Source organism: Scylla paramamosain, chromosome 25 (genome assembly GCF_035594125.1).
Source record: "Scylla paramamosain isolate STU-SP2022 chromosome 25, ASM3559412v1, whole genome shotgun sequence".
Taxonomy (NCBI): domain Eukaryota; kingdom Metazoa; phylum Arthropoda; class Malacostraca; order Decapoda; family Portunidae; genus Scylla; species Scylla paramamosain.
This window is the reverse complement of record NC_087175.1, coordinates 13,288,519-13,306,569: the sequence shown is the minus strand read 5'-3', so window position 1 is coordinate 13,306,569 and position 18,051 is coordinate 13,288,519. Positions and strand designations below refer to the sequence as shown.

Sequence of the window (18,051 nt, the reverse complement as noted above, 5' to 3'; positions counted from 1 at the left end):
CACTAATGCTGCATACTCCAATCTTGGACGTATTATCGCTGTTATCAGTTTTTTATCATATCTTCATCAATATAGGAGAATGCTATCTTGATGTTTCTCAGCAGATTATATGTTTCTCCCATACTTTTGTTTATGTACTTCCCAAATGACAAATCTTGATTAAGTCCTGATTTAAAGCACTGCAGTCCTCTTCATTTGTTACTTTCCTCATAATCTTAGCATCATCAGTGAAAAGGTTCATGTAACTTTCTACACCTTCTGTCATATCATTTACATAAACTGTGAGCATAATAGATGCAAGTACCGAACCTTGCAGGACTCCACTTATTACCGTTCTCCAGTTTGACCCCCTGCCGTTGATTACTGTCCTCATTTGTCTGTTTGTCAAAAAGTCAGTCATCCACTTTAACAGTGATCCAATGAGTCCTCCAATTTTTTCCAATTTCCATGTTAGTCTTCTGTGCAGAACTTTATCAGATCCAAGTATATGCAATCAGCCCATCCATCTCTCTCTTGCACTATATCTATTAGTCTTGAGTAGAAACTTATCAAATTTGTGACACAAGATCTTCCTTTTCTGAAGCCAAACTGTTTCTCTATTATCACCTTGTTGTCTTATAGGTATTTCACCCATCTGTTCTTGATAATCTTTTCGCAAATCTTTGCCACCACACTTGTGAGCGATACAGGTCTATAATTTAATGGATCTTCTTTACTTCTGGTTTTGTGAATTGGAGTAATATCTGCCTGTTTCCAATCTATGGGTACTCTACCCTTTACCAGGGTGGTGTTAATTATATTGTGCAGCACTGAGACTAATTGTGAGCTACACTCTTTTAAAATCCAGCTCAATACACCATCAGGATCCATTGCTTTCCTTACATCCAGGTCTTCCAACATATTCTTTACTTCTTTTACTGATGTTTTTATCTCCTTTAGGTTGCTCCCTTTTTCTAATGCTGTCCTCTCACCTCTGAAATAATTTTCCTTAGTAAACACAGAGTGGAAGTATCTGTTAAACACTTCAGCTACCTCTTCTGGGTCTTCCACTGTCTCTTCTTCAGCTTTTACCATGCTTATTTCATCTTTACTCTTTAATTCTCCATTGATGAATTTATAAAATAATTTTGGTTGGTCTTTACATTTCTCCACAAAATTCTTTTCAAAATTTTTCTGCTCATCTCTGTGAGTTTTGACATATTTGTTCCTCTTCCTTATATAATTGTTCCACAGGTCTAGTCTCTTGTTCTTCCTCCACTTGTTCCATGCTTTTTCTCTCTCTCCAATCTAGCTGTTGCACATCTCCTATTGTACCAATCCTTTTTGAAAAGGTTCTCTGTTGATCTTTTGGGTACCCATTTCTCTACTCCCTTATTATAAATGTCCAGGAAAGCTGTCCACTTTTCCTCTATGTCTTCCTTTTGAATAACTATGTTCCAATTCACTTCACTGAAATACTTCCTAAGTTGTCCAAAGTTAGTCTTGCCGTAGTTTACCCATTCTCTTCTGTGGTCCTCTTTTCTTATACTGAGGTTATTACCCATAACTGTGAACTGAATCAACACATGATCACTTTTTACTATTGGGTTTATGTATTTAAGGTCTTCCACTCTTTCTTGTTCCTTGGTGACAATTAGATCGAGCCTTGAAGGTACTTCATTTCCCCTAAATCTTGTGTCATCTGTAACCCATTGTGTCAAGAAATTTTCAATAGCCAGGTCTAGTAGCTTGTTCCCCCATGATGACTCACTGCCTTCTGTGGTCCAATTCTCCCAAGATATCTCTTTATAGTTAAAGTCCCCCATCAGGAGTATATCGTCATTTTCCTCAGGCAGCTCTGCCAAACATGTCCTTGTTTCCTCAAGCATTTTCTTATATTCATCCTCTCTCCAAGAGTTGGAATAGGGTGGGAACATAAGTCACCACAACATTAAGCTTAAGCTTAAGCTTATTTTCAATACTTCTGCCTCCTCCACCACATATGTGACAGATTCCACTAATAAATCCTTCCTTACTAGAAGCATCACACCTCCTTCCCTCCTTCCCATTTATTCTTTTTATTTCTTATCCAGAGGTTGTATTTTCCTTCACCAATATTTAATATATCCCCTTCACTTGCCAATTTAGTTTCAACGATTCCCATGATGTCTGGTTTCTCCTCTTTTAAACAGTTCTAACAGTTCTTTTAATAGTTCTAACTTCTAGTTCCAACACTGCCGACATTAGTCCATTTATGTTAATTTCTGCAACTTTTAGTCTTTCCCTTATGCATTTACTTCCTTCCTGTACCACTTTCTCAACCACCCTCCAAAAGAACTGTTTTTTCTCCACCTCTGATAATTTTCCATTTTTTTTCATTTGCTTCTTTTCTAAGTTCATTTATAGTATCTCTCTCCTCTCTGGTTCTATCTTTTTTTTTTTCCACACTTGTTTATATTCTTCCACCTTGGTCAGTCTCCAGGATTTACTCAGTGTTTCTTCAGCTGCCACTCGTGACCTAAACCTTATTTTCATAGGACGCTGTCCACCCTCAACATATCTACCCAATCTTTTAATTTCTTCAGTCTCTCCAGTCCGCTCTTTTTCTTCTTGTAATGTCTCCACTAATTTTTCCACACATCTCTTTTCCTTCTTTTCTCTTTCAGTCTACTGAGGTGTACACTCTTCCTTTAGGCCAAATACCACAACAGCCTTTATCTTATCCACAGTGTCTCTCACCAAGTTTTCTTTCTGTTTTATAACTTGAATAACTTTCTCTGTTAGCTTTGTGTCATTTGCCTTGGTTTGTTCCTCCACAATTTTCCTAAAATCAATCTTTTCTTCCTGTTGTTCTTTCTTCCAATTTTCCTGTTTTACATTTAATTCTTCCATTTTGCCTTCATATTCCATTGTTTTCTTTTCATATAACATTAGTTTTTTTATGTAGATCGTTGTATGCACCTTTCCACACCCCATTCTCGGTGATCAAAGTTTCAACCATGTTCTTGTGTGCGTATTTACCTATTTGTGTTTTACAGGAAAAGAGCTATGCTCGTACTGTCCTGTCTCCATATTTATAAGCATCCAGCTTAACTTCAAATACATGAATATTTTTTGCTTGTACCACTGTTTCATCTAAGTTGTTCCATATTTCTATGCTTCTATTTGGGAAACCATATTTTTTGACATCTCTTCTACTTGCTGTTTTCTTCAATTTCACTCCATGTCCTCTTGTATCTCTTGAGTCCCACACAAATAAATCTTCTTTGTCAACTTGATCCTTACCCTTTAAAGCTCTATATGTAGCAATCAGGTCTCCTCTTTCTCTTCTTTCTTGTAATGATGGATGCTACAGTCTCCTTAATCTTTCTTCATAGGTTAAATCTCTCAAACTTGATACCAATTTGGTTGCAGCTCTTTGGATCCTTTCTATTTTCCTTATTTCCTTTTTATTATGAGGTGACCAAACAATTGTGGCATATTCCAGTTTTGGTTTAATTACATATTCCATCAACTTTTTCATCCTCTCTTCGTCTATGTAAGCAAATGCCCCTTTTATCTTTCTTAGTAACTCATAAGTTTCCCTAACTCTTTTGTTTACATGTTTTTCTGGTGATAAATTATCACTGATTGTAATTCCCAAGTCATTTTCTTCTTTGGTTTTCTTAATTTCCACTTCTCCCATGGTGTAGGAACTTGTCAATCTTTTGCTTTTTCCTAATTCCATCACCTTGCATTTCTTTGCATTGAATTCCATTTCCCATTTCTTACTCCATTTATATATCTTATTTAGATCTTTCTGTAATATTTCACAATCCATATTGTTTTCCAGTCTTTTCAGTAATTTTGCATCGTCTCCAAACAGACTTATATAACTGGCAACCTCATCCACCATATTGTTGACATACACCAGAAACATTACAGGGGCTAAGACTGTCACCTGTGGTACTCCACTTGTAACTCTACACCATTCTGATTTTTCTCCCTTTATTACTGTTCTCATTTCTCTATCCCTCAAGAAGTCTGTAATCCAATTCAGTGTGTTTCCTTGCAAACCCCCTATATTTTGAATTTTCCATAGCAGACTCTGGTGTGGTACCTTATCAAATGCCTTTTTTTAGGTCTAAATAAACACAGTCTGCCCAGCCCTCTCTCTCTTGAATTATATCAATTGCTCTACTATAAAAGCTTACTAAATACGTGACACAAGATCTTCCACTTCTGAAACCAAACTGTCTGTCAGCCAGTGTATGTGTTTCTTCTAAATATTCCATCCATCTGTTTTCAACTATTCTTTCTGCTATTTTTGCCACCACACTTGTTAGGGACACTGGTCTGCAATTCATTGGACCTTCTTTATTACCTTCTTTAAAAATGGGCACAATATTGGCTCTCTTCCAGTCTAGAGGAATTTTTTCTTCCTTAAAAGAACATACTATGGTATTGTGTATACCTTCTGCCAGATGTCACAACATTCCTTAAGTATCCAGTTGGACACTCCATCTAGTCCTTGAGCCTTACTTACATCCAAATCTTTCACAATCTTCTTAATTTCACTTATGTCCACCTGTATCGCTCTCATCACATTGTCTCTGTGACATGCTCTTTCTCCTTCAAATTTGCTTTCTTTGGTAAATACTGACTGGAAGCACTGGTTCATTAATTCCGCTTGTAACCGTGTATCTTTGTGTGTGTGTGTGTGTGTGTGTGTGTGTGTGTGTGTGTGTGTGTGTTCTTTCCTTGTACCCCGTCCCCTTAGTGGTAGAGAGGAAAGATGGTTGGAGCACTTTCCCACGCAATCACTACCCAGCAGTTGGAAGGAGCAGATGTACTGAGACATGCTCTAACATTTAACGGAGATTGGGGTGAGATACTATGTAACCGGGTCAGTTGCCTTAAGGGGGATAAGAGAGTCATTACTGGCCATACACCCCGGCCTACTTATATAGATTAGGGAGTCTCTAAAGTAGTCTGCAAGTAAGCGTAGTTGTGAATTACACACTATACCCAGGGTAGTGACTGGGTATAGTGGTTAAGCTGGCACAGTGAGTGGTGACTGACCCTCGTTTGTCTATGTGGGCACTCTTTTTGCTGTAGTTTCTGGTGTCTTGTTAGTGACCCTGTTTGTCTTAAATGCTACTGTGGTCTAATGCAGTCTAGCCGCAGAGAAACTAAGTAATTAGCTATATAGTAAACTTTACTCCCTCCTCAGGTCCTGACAAGGCCTGTCGTCCCAGAGGCAGTAAACGATACTACTCAGCTTGAGGCTATAACACTCTTTTGGGCAGTGAGAGGGCTGTCACAGAGGGCGGAAGCCCAATGGGGTATTATACCTTGACCATATACCTGTGGCTGTATGTTAACTATTTTTCCTAGACATGGTTGTCGATTCTTCTGCAGCTGTAGGTATTAATTGTTGTTTGGAGTATTTTCCTTGTCTGTAGTTTGGTAAAACAGTCAGGCGACCTCCACTTAGTGTAACCTGGTGTTATGACCATCGTGAATAGGGTGTAGGAGTCACAAGTGATCCTGTACATCCATCTGTGAGCCTTGCACTGAGTCCATGTAAGAGGTGGCTCAGTAAAGGTAGTCCAGGTGCAGCAGGTTGGTGAAGGGGCTGGGAATTGTGGTCGTAACAATATGTGTATATATATATATATATATATATATATATATATATATATATATATATATATATATATATATATATATATATATATATATACAGTAAAATCCCTCTCATCCGGCATTCGAGTATCTGGCAGCTTCAAGTATCCGGCAAATTTTTCCCCGAGCCTTAAAATCAATAAAAAATCAATGTGTACTCATAAAATCGATTAAAATTCCCGCGCGAGGCATACTTTGTCCCCTCGCCATCAGAGCGCACTGCTTCGCGCCACCCGCGGCCCACTGCACTGTGTTTACTCAGTGACTCAGTCCCGCGTGTGCATTGTTTATCGCCTGACGCCTTCATCATGCCTAAAGTTGTAGAAAAGAGGAAGCGTGTTGTGCTTACACTTAAGCAGCTGATCAGATCAGCTGCTGATTAAGATCAGCTGATCTTTGTTATGGTAAGATGTGTGAGTGTAGGGTGGTGATTGTGGACATAATTTCACTTCTATTCAAGTATCCGGCAACTTCTGGTATCCGGCATGTCGGCGGTCCCGTTGATGCCGGATAAGAGGGATTTTACTGTATATATATATATATATATATATATATATATATATATATATATATATATATATATATATACACTTATCCCCCAGCTATAGCGGGTTTTGCTAACGCGGTTTAAAGCTATCACGGGAACAATAAAAAACACATTAAATGGGCTAACGCGAATCCTAGTGGAGCTATCGCGGCCCATGAGTCGTTATACTGTATGTCCAGGATGTTCACGTGACAGCTACGTCATATTTCTTGGCCAGATTCGCTTGCTAATTGGCTGAATTTGACTGACATATTAGGCCGTGATTGGCTTGCACACTCCCGCTTCCTTATCCAGCCACTCTCCCGCTCCCCCATCCCTCTAGTCCCTCCCGCCACAGTTGACTGAGTGGCACGTGCCGTGGTGAATCTCAAGGTCACGCGTGTGTATCTTGGGACAATGGCCTCTACTCCCCCTCCTGGCCACCCAGGGAGATCGCTACCACCCAACCCGACCCAGCGAAAGGCAACAGCGGCGCCTGGGAAAGAAATCAAGAAGAGGAAGAACCTTACATATGCTGTGAAATATGAGATAGTGAAATTGATCGAGAGTGGACAAAGTAAAAGTTCAGTGGGCGCTAAGTTCGGCATCAACGAGTCTACAGTGAGAGGTATTTACCTTAAGAAGGACCACATTAAGGCACATATGAACCTCACTAGTGATAGTGCTGGACATAATGCCGTGCGAAGCTCAAATCATGTCCTCCTCAAGACTGATCTATAAATCATGGTGAGATGAGGGAAAAAAAAAGGTGCCAATATGTTGAATTGTGTTGCTACTCTGGCGGGCCACGAACAATTTTTTTTTTTCCTATGTATTCTTAACAATGGCTATCGCGTTTTTAGCTATCACGGCGATGTTAAGGGACCAATTTCTCGCGATAGCTGGGGGTTGAGTGTGTATATATATATATATATATATATATATATATATATATATATATATATATATATATATATATATATATATATATATATATATATATATATATATATATATATATATATATATATATATATATATATATATATATATATATATATATAGACACACACACACACACACACACATACTGAGCATATATATGGATAAGAGATTCTCTCTTACACATGTTTCATTAAATGTGATTGCTAAGTCAGTATTAATTTTCTTTAAAATATTTTTTTTATATCTTACAAGAGTCTTATTCTCTATTGAAACCTTGTGGATGACTTTACCATAGCTAGTCATGTTTGGTAGATCGTGATTTTGGAATGACTATTATGATGCCAGCTCTGCTATACAGAGCCCTAGGCTGAACATGCTGGGGAGGCTGGTATTTATGCCGTGAGTTGAGGCATCGCTCTGGGCTGTAAGAAGAGCTGATTAGTTGATACAGTGTGACTGGTGGGCTTGTTTGCCGGCAGTGGGAGGCACTGATTGGTTGGCTTCTGTTGGCTGGTGGGCTCACTCTGTAGCAGTCCCTTCTCATGTTCGGCAGGGCCTGTAAATCCTCAGCTTGTACATTGAGTTTGGAATTTAATTCTTTTATGTACATCACTTCAAATATTGCAAGGCATCTCGCATCTGTACACATATCTAAGATTTCAATGTTTTCTTCCAGGTCTTTTCTTGTAATCTTGGTGCCATGCTGTTGTTGTAAGTGTATTTTTGGGGCTCTGGATGTTAGGTAGCAAGTGAGCCATCAAGACAGCTTTGTTGTTGTCATAATGCTGTAAGGTAAAGGGAGGCCTTCACAGTTTCCTCATTTACAGGTGAACTTATACACAATGTGTGACTTCTGGGTTACCTCTCTTTCTATGTGGGAACTGTTTCTAAGAAGGAGGTGGCTGATTTTCTTGTTCCTGTAGTATATTTGGAACTTTATCTTCCTTTCTGGATCTGTGGGCTTGACATTTCTTTTTAATATTTTCTTTCATCTTCTTTGAATGCTGTAGAGAAGAAGGCACAGTAGTATATGGTGATGTCAGGCTTTCTTGAGTCTTTGGAATAGCTGGCATTATGCCAACTATCAATGATCTTGATTTGGTAGAGGATGGTCTTTTTCACTGAAGGTGTTGAGAAATTATTGGGCCAGGAAACAAGCTGCACCCAATAACTTCTAAAATATCTACACAGACATCCCACATCACTAAAAAGTTAGTGCAACATGCTAGCACCTTATCTTCCCACTACCTACAGCCTGCAGTCTACATCTGATTTTCTCCACATGCTCAAGAGCAACACTGCTGATGGTAACATCACCTGACTTGATGGGGAATCACTTTTTACTAATGTTCCAGTCAAATGCTCCATTGATTACATCAATGACAGAGTGTACCATAACAATAATTCACACCAGCTTGACATTCCTGAAATTGCACTAAGCAGACTCCTCGAATGCTGCACAGTGGAAGCTCCTTTTACCTACCCTTGAGGAAACAAGTACTGTCAAATTGATAGTATAGCCATGGATTCTCCCTTGGGAGTGCTCATGGCCAACTTCTTTACGGGTTGCATGGAGGAAGAAGTGTTTCAAAAGTCTGAGAAACCTGATATATATTTTTGCTATATTGATGACATTTTCATCAAGACCACAAGCAATGTTGGTGCTGACCAGCTCAAGTGCTACCTTGAAGAAATTTTTGGTCTCAACTTCACCATGATCTTCCTTGATATCCTCATGAAGCAACAGCAAGTGACATTCAATAAAGCAGTTGTGAAAGTTTCCACTTGTATCACACATAATATCAGTGCATTACTGGTTTGTGTTGTGACTTGTATATAAGTTGTAAAGTTATGTTAAAGATTAATTAAGGTTATTTTAGCACAAACTAAATATTAGTTATTAAATTAATAAGGTAGAAGTGTAAGAAAGACATATAGCTTTTATTTTGACATGGTAAGGAGTGCAAACATCATAGTTTGGCTGCTTTCCTTAGTAGGAGTCGCCAGCCACTCGTCTTTCAAGACATATCTCCTCCACTCTACTGCTTGCACTAGTTAAATTCACTAAGTTGATAAGAACTTAGAAGTTGAGAACCTCAGGACAACCACAAGGAAACTGTCTTAGCTACAAAAGCATGACCAGCTGCTGCCCAGGAACCTGGTGACTCCAATTCACCACTCAGCCGCCACCTAACTCCTAGTCACGCTAAATTACCAGTCATTTATAATTATATTTAGCAGTGCTTTCTATGACAATGTGTTAACTGGGAGACCATAAGGTGAGTGACAAGCTCAAAAAAGTTTCCACAGCAGTATATATCAGGCCAAGTAACCCTGGGCACTGCTTTAATGGAAGGAGCAAATATCTTGAACGATATAAGGTTTCTACTATCAGTGTTTACATCCAAAGAGCACTCACACAATGCAGTACTTGGCACCAAGTGCATGAAGAGATAGAAAGGGTAACACAAGTGTTAATAAACAATAGCTTCAGTGAAAAGAACATCCTCCACCAAACCAAGATGATCATTGATAGGTGGCATAACTCCAGCTCCTCTGAAGACTCAAGAAAGGCTGGCCACCATATGCTTCCATGCCTTCTTCTCCACAGCATACAAAGAAGATGACAGAATTATTACACAAATAGTGAAAAGAAATGTCAAGCCCAAAGATCCAGAAAGGAAGATAAATTCCAAATATACTACAGGAGCAAGAAAATTAGCCACCTCCTACTTAGAAACTGGCCCCACATAGAAAGAGAGACAACTCAGAAGTCACATATGGTGTATAAGTTCACTGTAAATGAGGAAACTGCGAAGTCTTCCCTTCAACTTATATCAGCATGACAATGAAGAAGCTGTCTTGATGGCTCACTTGTCACCTAATATCCGGAGCCCCAAGAATACACTTACAACAGTGGCATGATACCAAGATCACAAGAGAAGATGAAGAAAACACTGAAATCTTAGATATGTGTACAGATGTGAGATGCCTTGCAATACTAGAAGCACTGTACATAAAAGAATTCAACCCCAGGCTCAATGTACAAGTTGAGGATTTTACAGGCCCTGCTGAGCATGAGAAAAGGACTAAACACTGCTGTCACAGAATGAGCCCACTTGCCAATTGGAACCAAACAATCAGCACCTCCCATAACAAGCCTACCAGTCATGCTGTATCAACCAATCAGTGACTCTTATGGCCCAGAGTGATGCCTTGACTCACAGCATAAACACCAGCTTCTCAGCATTTTCAGTCATTCCAAAGCTACTGAGGAAGGGTTAAAAGAACATGAAATCACATCTAGCAAACATGACTAGCTACAGTGAAGTCATCCACCAGATTTCAAAAGATAATAAGACTCATGTTAAATATAAAGAAAATATCTTAAAGAAAATAAATGCATTTAATTTAATGAAATGTATGACATTACCGCAGTTTCAACTGATACACTATATATAACTATAGCCCTTCTCAGGGTCTACATCTCACTGTTTCAGATGAGAATTTTGAAGTTTAAGCCAATTCTAGCTTTGATCCACCTCCAATTGTCTCTCATTGGGTACTGAGTGTGTTCACATGTTTGTTATCAATGATGCGCAAGCTCGTTGGTGACGTGATGCTGAATCATGTGTTAAGACCCATGATGACGTGGGGTTACCTGCTGCAAATCAGGTCACACAGAAATTTGTCACCCAATCACATATAGGCATGTATGTTTAGAGGAGAGAGAACCTGGCTGTCTGTGCTGCATCAGTTAGACCATGGTTACGGAAGAGAGACATGTGATTGCTGTGAATATACAAACTGGCAGTTTACTGCCAGTTCCCTCAACTTTTTCTTAAGGTATTTTTTGTTAAGTAATTAGTGTTGGTATGTAGTGATGACTGATGGAATGTAGGAGGTTATAAGATGTTATGTTATGTTAGGTTACCTTATAGGGGTTAGGAGTTAGGTTAGGTAATGTTAGGTTAGGTTAATGACCTTAAGGGGTTGGGTCCAGAAGGTTGAACTCTTTCCCCAGTTAGGTTAGGTTAGGTTGGTAGAAATTCTCCATTTTTAATATATGCCGTTTGTCATCCTTGGACTTTTCAGGAATGTCAAAAATGCTTCATTTTGGCTTTCCTCACCCAAAAAACTCTGCATTCCTATCTGGCCCGTATGCTTGTTGGCTTTAGTGAAAGAGATAAAAAAGATGAGAGTATTGGTTGAAACAGCAAATTTACCATATATATATATATATATATATATATATATATATATATATATATATATATATATATATATATATATATATATATATATATATATGGAATATACGAGGATAGCCAAACATAAAGCTACTGACTTCTTGCAGCACCTTGTATGTCTTCATGCTTTTAATACATTAGCTGGATTTTCTTTTTTGGTTCCCCATTACAATTAAACTCAAAAGATCATAATGTTAACCATTTCAATACACACAGCACATATAACCTCACCACCTAATGGACAAGTACTTACGTCATCCACCACCTCAAGGATGACATCCAAGTTAACTGTCACACACTTGTGAGGAACTTCCACTGGCATTGCCTCCTTCACAATGACCTCCACGTAATGATGGAAACTTGAGGGGATACCATCCATTGTATCACCATTCTCATAATCCTCAGGGCTGTGGAAGTAATGGGATGATATGACACTCACCTCAACAAGGATTAAGAGTGGTGAAATGAGTCAAAAACACATACCTTCTCTGTATTTCCTGTTACTCAACTTATTTTCAAATATTCTGATCTTTATCAGTGCTGGATCTAATAAGTGGTTCACTGGCTACTTACAATGATGCCAATGCATGTACTGTTATTTTCTTTCCCATTTGCTTTAAGTTTTTCTTCCCTTCATCACTCTTATTTCTATTCATCTACCCCAAATTCCATGTCTGTATTTGATACCAATATTTTGTATTGGTTTACAAAATTATTATATTTATTAAAATTATTATTATATCAAGTGATGCATATTTGGTAACTGAAATATACTGTTAGAGACCACCTGTGCCTGCCATGTTTGGATCTCCCTTCCTCTGCCTGCCTGCCTGTTCAAGATAACTTTGCCACATTGGTCCCTTGTATCTTTGTTGGGACTCAACTATTAGCAGCAACTCCATAATAAATAACAATATTTAGAAAAATAATAAATAACTTGGCTAATTTGATTCTAGAAGTATATTGTTGTTACTGTTTTGCAAGAATTCAAGTAGTGGGAAGAGAATGAAAGCAAAAACTGACAGTGAGTTCCAAAGTTTGCCATCACCTGCCACTGCTTCATGTTATGTTATTGTCAGTTATGGCAAAAATTCTATTTATGTTTGTGGACAGGTTCAGGATCAAGAGATTTTTAACAGAATCTTGACTACTTATATCTTTATTTTCCTTGTAAAAAAACATTAACTATTAGTTTATATGCATGTTATTTAACTTAAAACATTTGTCAACAATCACCAAAGGTATTCACTTGGAAAAATTATGCCTGTGAGGGACAAACTGTGAACCAGGATAGACATATATAAGAACATAAGAACATAAGAAATAAGGGAAGCTGCAAGAAGCGACCAGGCTTACACGTGGCAGTCCCTGTATGAAACACTCCTACCTATTTCCATCTGTTATCCCCATCCATAAACTTGTCTAATCTTCTCTTAAAGCTCTCTAGTGTCCTGGCACTAACTACATGATTACTGAGTCCGTTCCACTCATCTACCACTCTATTTGAGAACCAATTTTTTCCTATCTCCTTCCTAAACCTAAATTTTTCAAGCTTGAACCCGTTATTTCTTGTTCTACCTTGGTTGCTGATCCTAAGAATTTTGCTTACATCTCCCTTGTTATAACCCTTATACCACTTAAAGACTTCTATCAGGTCCCCTCTTAACCTACGTCTCTCTAGAGAATGTAAATTTAACCGCTTCAACCTCGCTTCGTAAGGAATACTCCTCATCCCCTGAATCCTTTTAGTCATTCTCCTCTGTACTGATTCTAATAGACCTATATCTTTCCTGTAATGTGGGGACCAGAACTGCACAGCGTAGTCTAGATGAGGTCTGACCAGCGCCAAGTATAACTTTAATATTACTTCCGGCCTTCTACTTTTAACACTCCTAAAAATGAATCCTAGTACCCTATTTGCCTTGTTTCTGGCTTCTATGCATTGTTTCCCTAGACGGAGTTCAGAGCTAACTATAACTCCTAAATCTTTCTCGTACCCTGTACCTACCAGAGTTTGGGTGTTTAATGTGTACCTATTGTGTGGGTTTCCTCTACCTACGCTAAGCACTTTGCATTTATTGATATTAAATTGCATTTGCCATCTATCCGTCCATTCATTCATTCTATCTAAGTCTGTCTGCAAGGCAATGGCATCCGCTTCTGACCTAATTAATCTACCTATCTTTGTGTCATCCGCAAATTTACTAACATCGCTACTAATTCCACTATCCAAGTCATTGATATATATTAGAAATAATAATGGCCCTAATACTGATCCCTGTGGCACCCCACTAATGACATGACCCCACTCGGATTTCGAGCCGTTTATTAGCACTCTCTGTCGCCTGTTACCAAGCCATGACCCTATCCAACCTAACACCTTCCCATCTATCCCGTGCGCCCTAACCTTTCTCAGGAGCCTTTGATGGGGCACCTTGTCGAATGCTTTACTAAAGTCCAGATATAAGATATCATAACTATCACCATTATCTACTGCCTCGTACACCTTACTGTAAAAACTTAGCAAGTTTGTCAGGCAAGACTTCCCCTTCGTGAAGCCATGCTGTGACTGATTTATCAAGTTATGTTTGTCTAAATGTTCCCTAATGTTCCTGGCTATTATTGACTCTAACATTTTACCTACAACTGAAGTTAAGCTGACAGGTCTATAATTAGACGCTAAAGTTTTATCCCCTTTCTTAAAGATGGGTACTACATTAGCCTGCCTCCACATTACTGGTACCTCACCCGACTCCAGTGATTTCCTAAAGACAGAAACTAACGGCTCACTATTAATCTTTTTACATTCCTTCAGTATTCTGGGATATATTTCATCAGGTCCTGGTGACTTGAACTTTTTTAGCCTATCTATCTCCTGCTCCACTATCTCCCTAGTTATGGAAATATCCGTCAGCTTCTCATACTCATCTGCTCTAAACACCTGCTCACTATCTGGCATATCCTGCATGTTTTCCTGAGTGAAGACAGTTAAAAAATAATCATTCAGAAGTTTACTAATCTCCTCCCCAGAACTAACCAGCTCCCCATCTGCTGCCTTTAATGGACCTACAGTATCCTTATTTTTCGTCCTGTATACCTGATAAAATCCCTTGGGGTCCGTCTTCGCCTGGCTGGCTACCTTTAATTCATAATTGTCCTTAGCTTTCCTCGTTAACTTCCTGACTGTTCTAACTAATTCATTATACTGTGTCCTTAAAACTTCCTCATCTGCCCTTAATCTCTTATATATACTTCTCTTACGCCCTATATAATGCTTTAACCTAGCAGTCATCCATTTAGGGTCATTTTTTTGTGATCTTATTGTTTTATACGGGATATTTGCTAATTGACCTGTATGAACTTTATCTACGAAATATTTATACAATTCATCTACATTTACTTCACCTAAACCCCTCATCTCGTTCCCTACCATCCTCTCCCCTCCCTCATCAACTCGCCTCGACCTTACCTCTCTCATTTCAGCATGACCTGACATTCCAACATACTCACACCTATCTCCCCCCTTCCTCTTTCCTCCTCCCTTCTGGAGCCTCACCTCACCTCCCTCATCCTGCCTTATCTCTCTGAACTCCGTCCCTGACCTGACCTCACCCTGCATCCTTTGCCAGTCCACTCCTTGGAGGTACCTTTTTAATTCTTCAAAATCTGCTCTCCTAAAGTCAGGTATTTTACTAGTGTTTTTATTTCTAACAGTTTCTTCCTATTCTAGATTGTACCTAATTTCCCTATGGTCACTGATACCTAGCTGTCCTTCAACCTCTACCTGCGTGACTGCTTCCTCCCTGTTAGTAAGAATTAAATCTAGAATATTATTCCCCCTTGTGGGTTCTACGACTACCTGTTTTAAAAAATTATCCTGAATTACCTTAAGGAATTCCTCTGCTTCCTTGTTACCCACAATCAGACTCCAGTCGATATTCCTAAAATTAAAATCTCCTACCACACATACCTGACTGTACCTGCCTGCTCTATTTAATTCCTGCCACAGTGAGGTGTTAATTTCCTCTGTACTGGTCGGTGGTCTGTAAACTACCCCTAGTACTACTGACTGCGATCCTTCCTTAATATCTACCCATATCGACTCTGCTTTGTTATCTGTTTTAATTCTATTGTTCATACAGCACTGTAATGTGTCCCTAACGTATAACGCGACACCTCCTCCTCTCCTGTTTTCTCTATCTTTATAGAACATTGTATACCCATCTATCTTAACCTCTGGATTAAATACCTTTCCTGACATATCTAACCAAGTTTCAGTTAAAGCAATGATATCAAATTTCTCTACACTCGCTATTCCTCTAAGCAAGTCTATTTTATTCAGAATACTTCTACAATTTGTGTAGTAAACACTTAAGCTATTTCTCACCATCCCTAAGCTAGTTTCCTTTCTAGATTTAACTAATTTGCCCCTTGCCTTCTCCTCACTACCCCTTCTTCCCTCCCGACTAACGAAAAAAGTGCTGGAGTGCAGTTACCTCCCGCTCGAGTGTTTCGGCCAAAACACGAACACCCTGGCGTGACAAATGCACTCCATCCCTGGCGTACAAGGTGTCCCTGCCATAGAAAAGGTCCCAGTTGTCGATGAACGTCCATCCATTACTCCTACAATGATTCGCGAGCCTGCGATTCACTGTAATAGCCCTGGACAGCCACTCAGCACCAACTCCCCTCCTCGGCAAGACACCACATACCACGGGGATCCCTCCCTTCTCCCTAATCCTGTCCAAAGCCTGTCGAAACCTCCTGATAAGCTCCTCACTCCTGACCTTACCAAGGTCATTCCCTCCCGCACTGAGAAAAAGAATGGGCTTGGTCCCATCTTTTTCCAAGCACGTGTCTAGCCTATCAGCTACCTTCCCTATCCCGGCCCCCAGCAAACACACCCTCGACCTACGCTTCCTATCCCTAGCACAGAACGCACTATCTAAGTGCCTAACCTGACTATCACCAAACACAAGCACTCTACCTTGGGGCAGGGTAACTGCATCTGCCCCCTCCTTCTTGCCTCCTCCAGCCCTGTCCACCTCCTTCTCCTTCCCCTCCTCCAGCACATTGAAGGGATTCTTCGTCTCCACGGAAGGTGCCCTGAGCACCTTCACCCTCTTGGCTCCCCTGCACACAACCGACCACTGCTCCTCCGTCGCCTTACTAGGTAAGGTGACGGTGGGGCACGACCCTCCCACAGGTGCTGAGATCCTCTCACAGAACTCAGCCTGCAGGTCTGAGATCCTCTCACGAAACTCAGCCTGCACCTCCGAGATCCTTCGATGGAACTCAGCCTCCACCTCTGAGACCTTCGCAACGAAGGCCTCGAGAACAGGAGAACTATTGAGACAATCCTATCACACTGCAAACATTACCTAGATACATTAACTGATGTAGAGGTGGGTAGATCTTCTCTGTCTTTATCTAATATAAACTCTTCTGAAAATTTATTAGTTAGCTTATATACCACTACCATGTGTACTATGAAGGAGAAAAATTACAAAAAGTTCTTTGAAGTACCACTTAAGTTATATTTAAAAGAAAACTGGAAATAGGTGTGAAATAAGCAAGTTACCTTCTGCCAAGCGGCCCTTGTACCACAACCACATCACCTCGCTGCAGAGCCACAGGAGCTGACATTTTCAATCGCTGGAAACCCTCTACTGTGACAGCTACAGTTGCCTCGGATCCTGGAACATCACCATAAACTGGTGGTGTTGAAGCTGAGGGTAGGAGAAGCATGGCTGTGATAGTGTATGCGTTAGAAAATATTTAGCAGACTGAGCAATGATTTCTCTACAAGGAAAGATACTCTAAAGATGAGCAAGACAGTAATAATGATACTATAGGATACTCTCAGCATTGCACTAATACCTTTATATAACAGTAAAAGTTGTTGGAGTGAGTGTAATATACCTATATGGGATAAGTTTGGTTAGTTTGCTGAGTATGCTGAGAGATTGGTAGAAATGACTGAGGTAAATGTATTTACTTTTGTAAAACAGAAGTAAACAACATCACACAACAATAACAAGACAACCAATCAGCAACAAAAAACCAGCAATGTCCTTTGTATTTCCAGAACCATTACAAACAGTGAATCAAGATGGCAGCAGGCAATGAGTGATCACAATAGTCTTGTTACTCATAAGATTTACTGGTAAAATTTTTAACATACCACAGTTTTACATCTAATAATATTCCTTTAAAGCTGTGATGTTAGAGGAGAGTGAAAATACCACCAATATTGATATAGTAGTCTCTGTTGCCTTGCCCATATGGGAATTAATTATAGTGAGTGAGTATGTTTTTTTTCACAATATGTTTGTTTATTTGCTACTTTAACTAGATACAATTTATACACTTCATTGGGAGGCCATACACAGGAATTCAAATTACTGTTTGGCATAGATAATTTTCCTTTTAAGTTAGGATAGGCCTACAACAAATGTTACCTTTGGCCTACAACATATGGTAAATTTTTTATCCTTATTTTCAAAGAAAATTGCATCTTCAATGACAAAAAATACAGTAGTTGTAAAAATTTGTTTGCAAATTATGTTAAGGTCATGAAAACTCATGCTTGAAAGCTTTTAAGAATTTAAGAAATAATTCAGATATGCTTAATGTTGCACCAAGTTACAAAGATTTGTAGAAAATCTGTGCAGCTTAGAAAGC

At 39.3% G+C, this 18,051-nt stretch overlaps 1 protein-coding gene across 1 annotated transcript in view; it reads right to left on the bottom strand.

Annotated features, from left to right (window-relative positions):
- LOC135113220 (uncharacterized) overlaps window positions 1-18,051 on the bottom strand; it is a 633,180-nt gene that overhangs the window by 486,661 nt on the left and 128,468 nt on the right. Inside the window, exons 10-11 of the mRNA XM_064028389.1 lie at window positions 16,949-17,096; window positions 11,621-11,774 (exon numbers count right to left, since the gene is read on the bottom strand). Coding sequence (XP_063884459.1) covers window positions 11,621-11,774; window positions 16,949-17,096 — 302 coding nt within the window. The remainder of the gene's footprint in view (window positions 1-11,620; window positions 11,775-16,948; window positions 17,097-18,051) is intronic.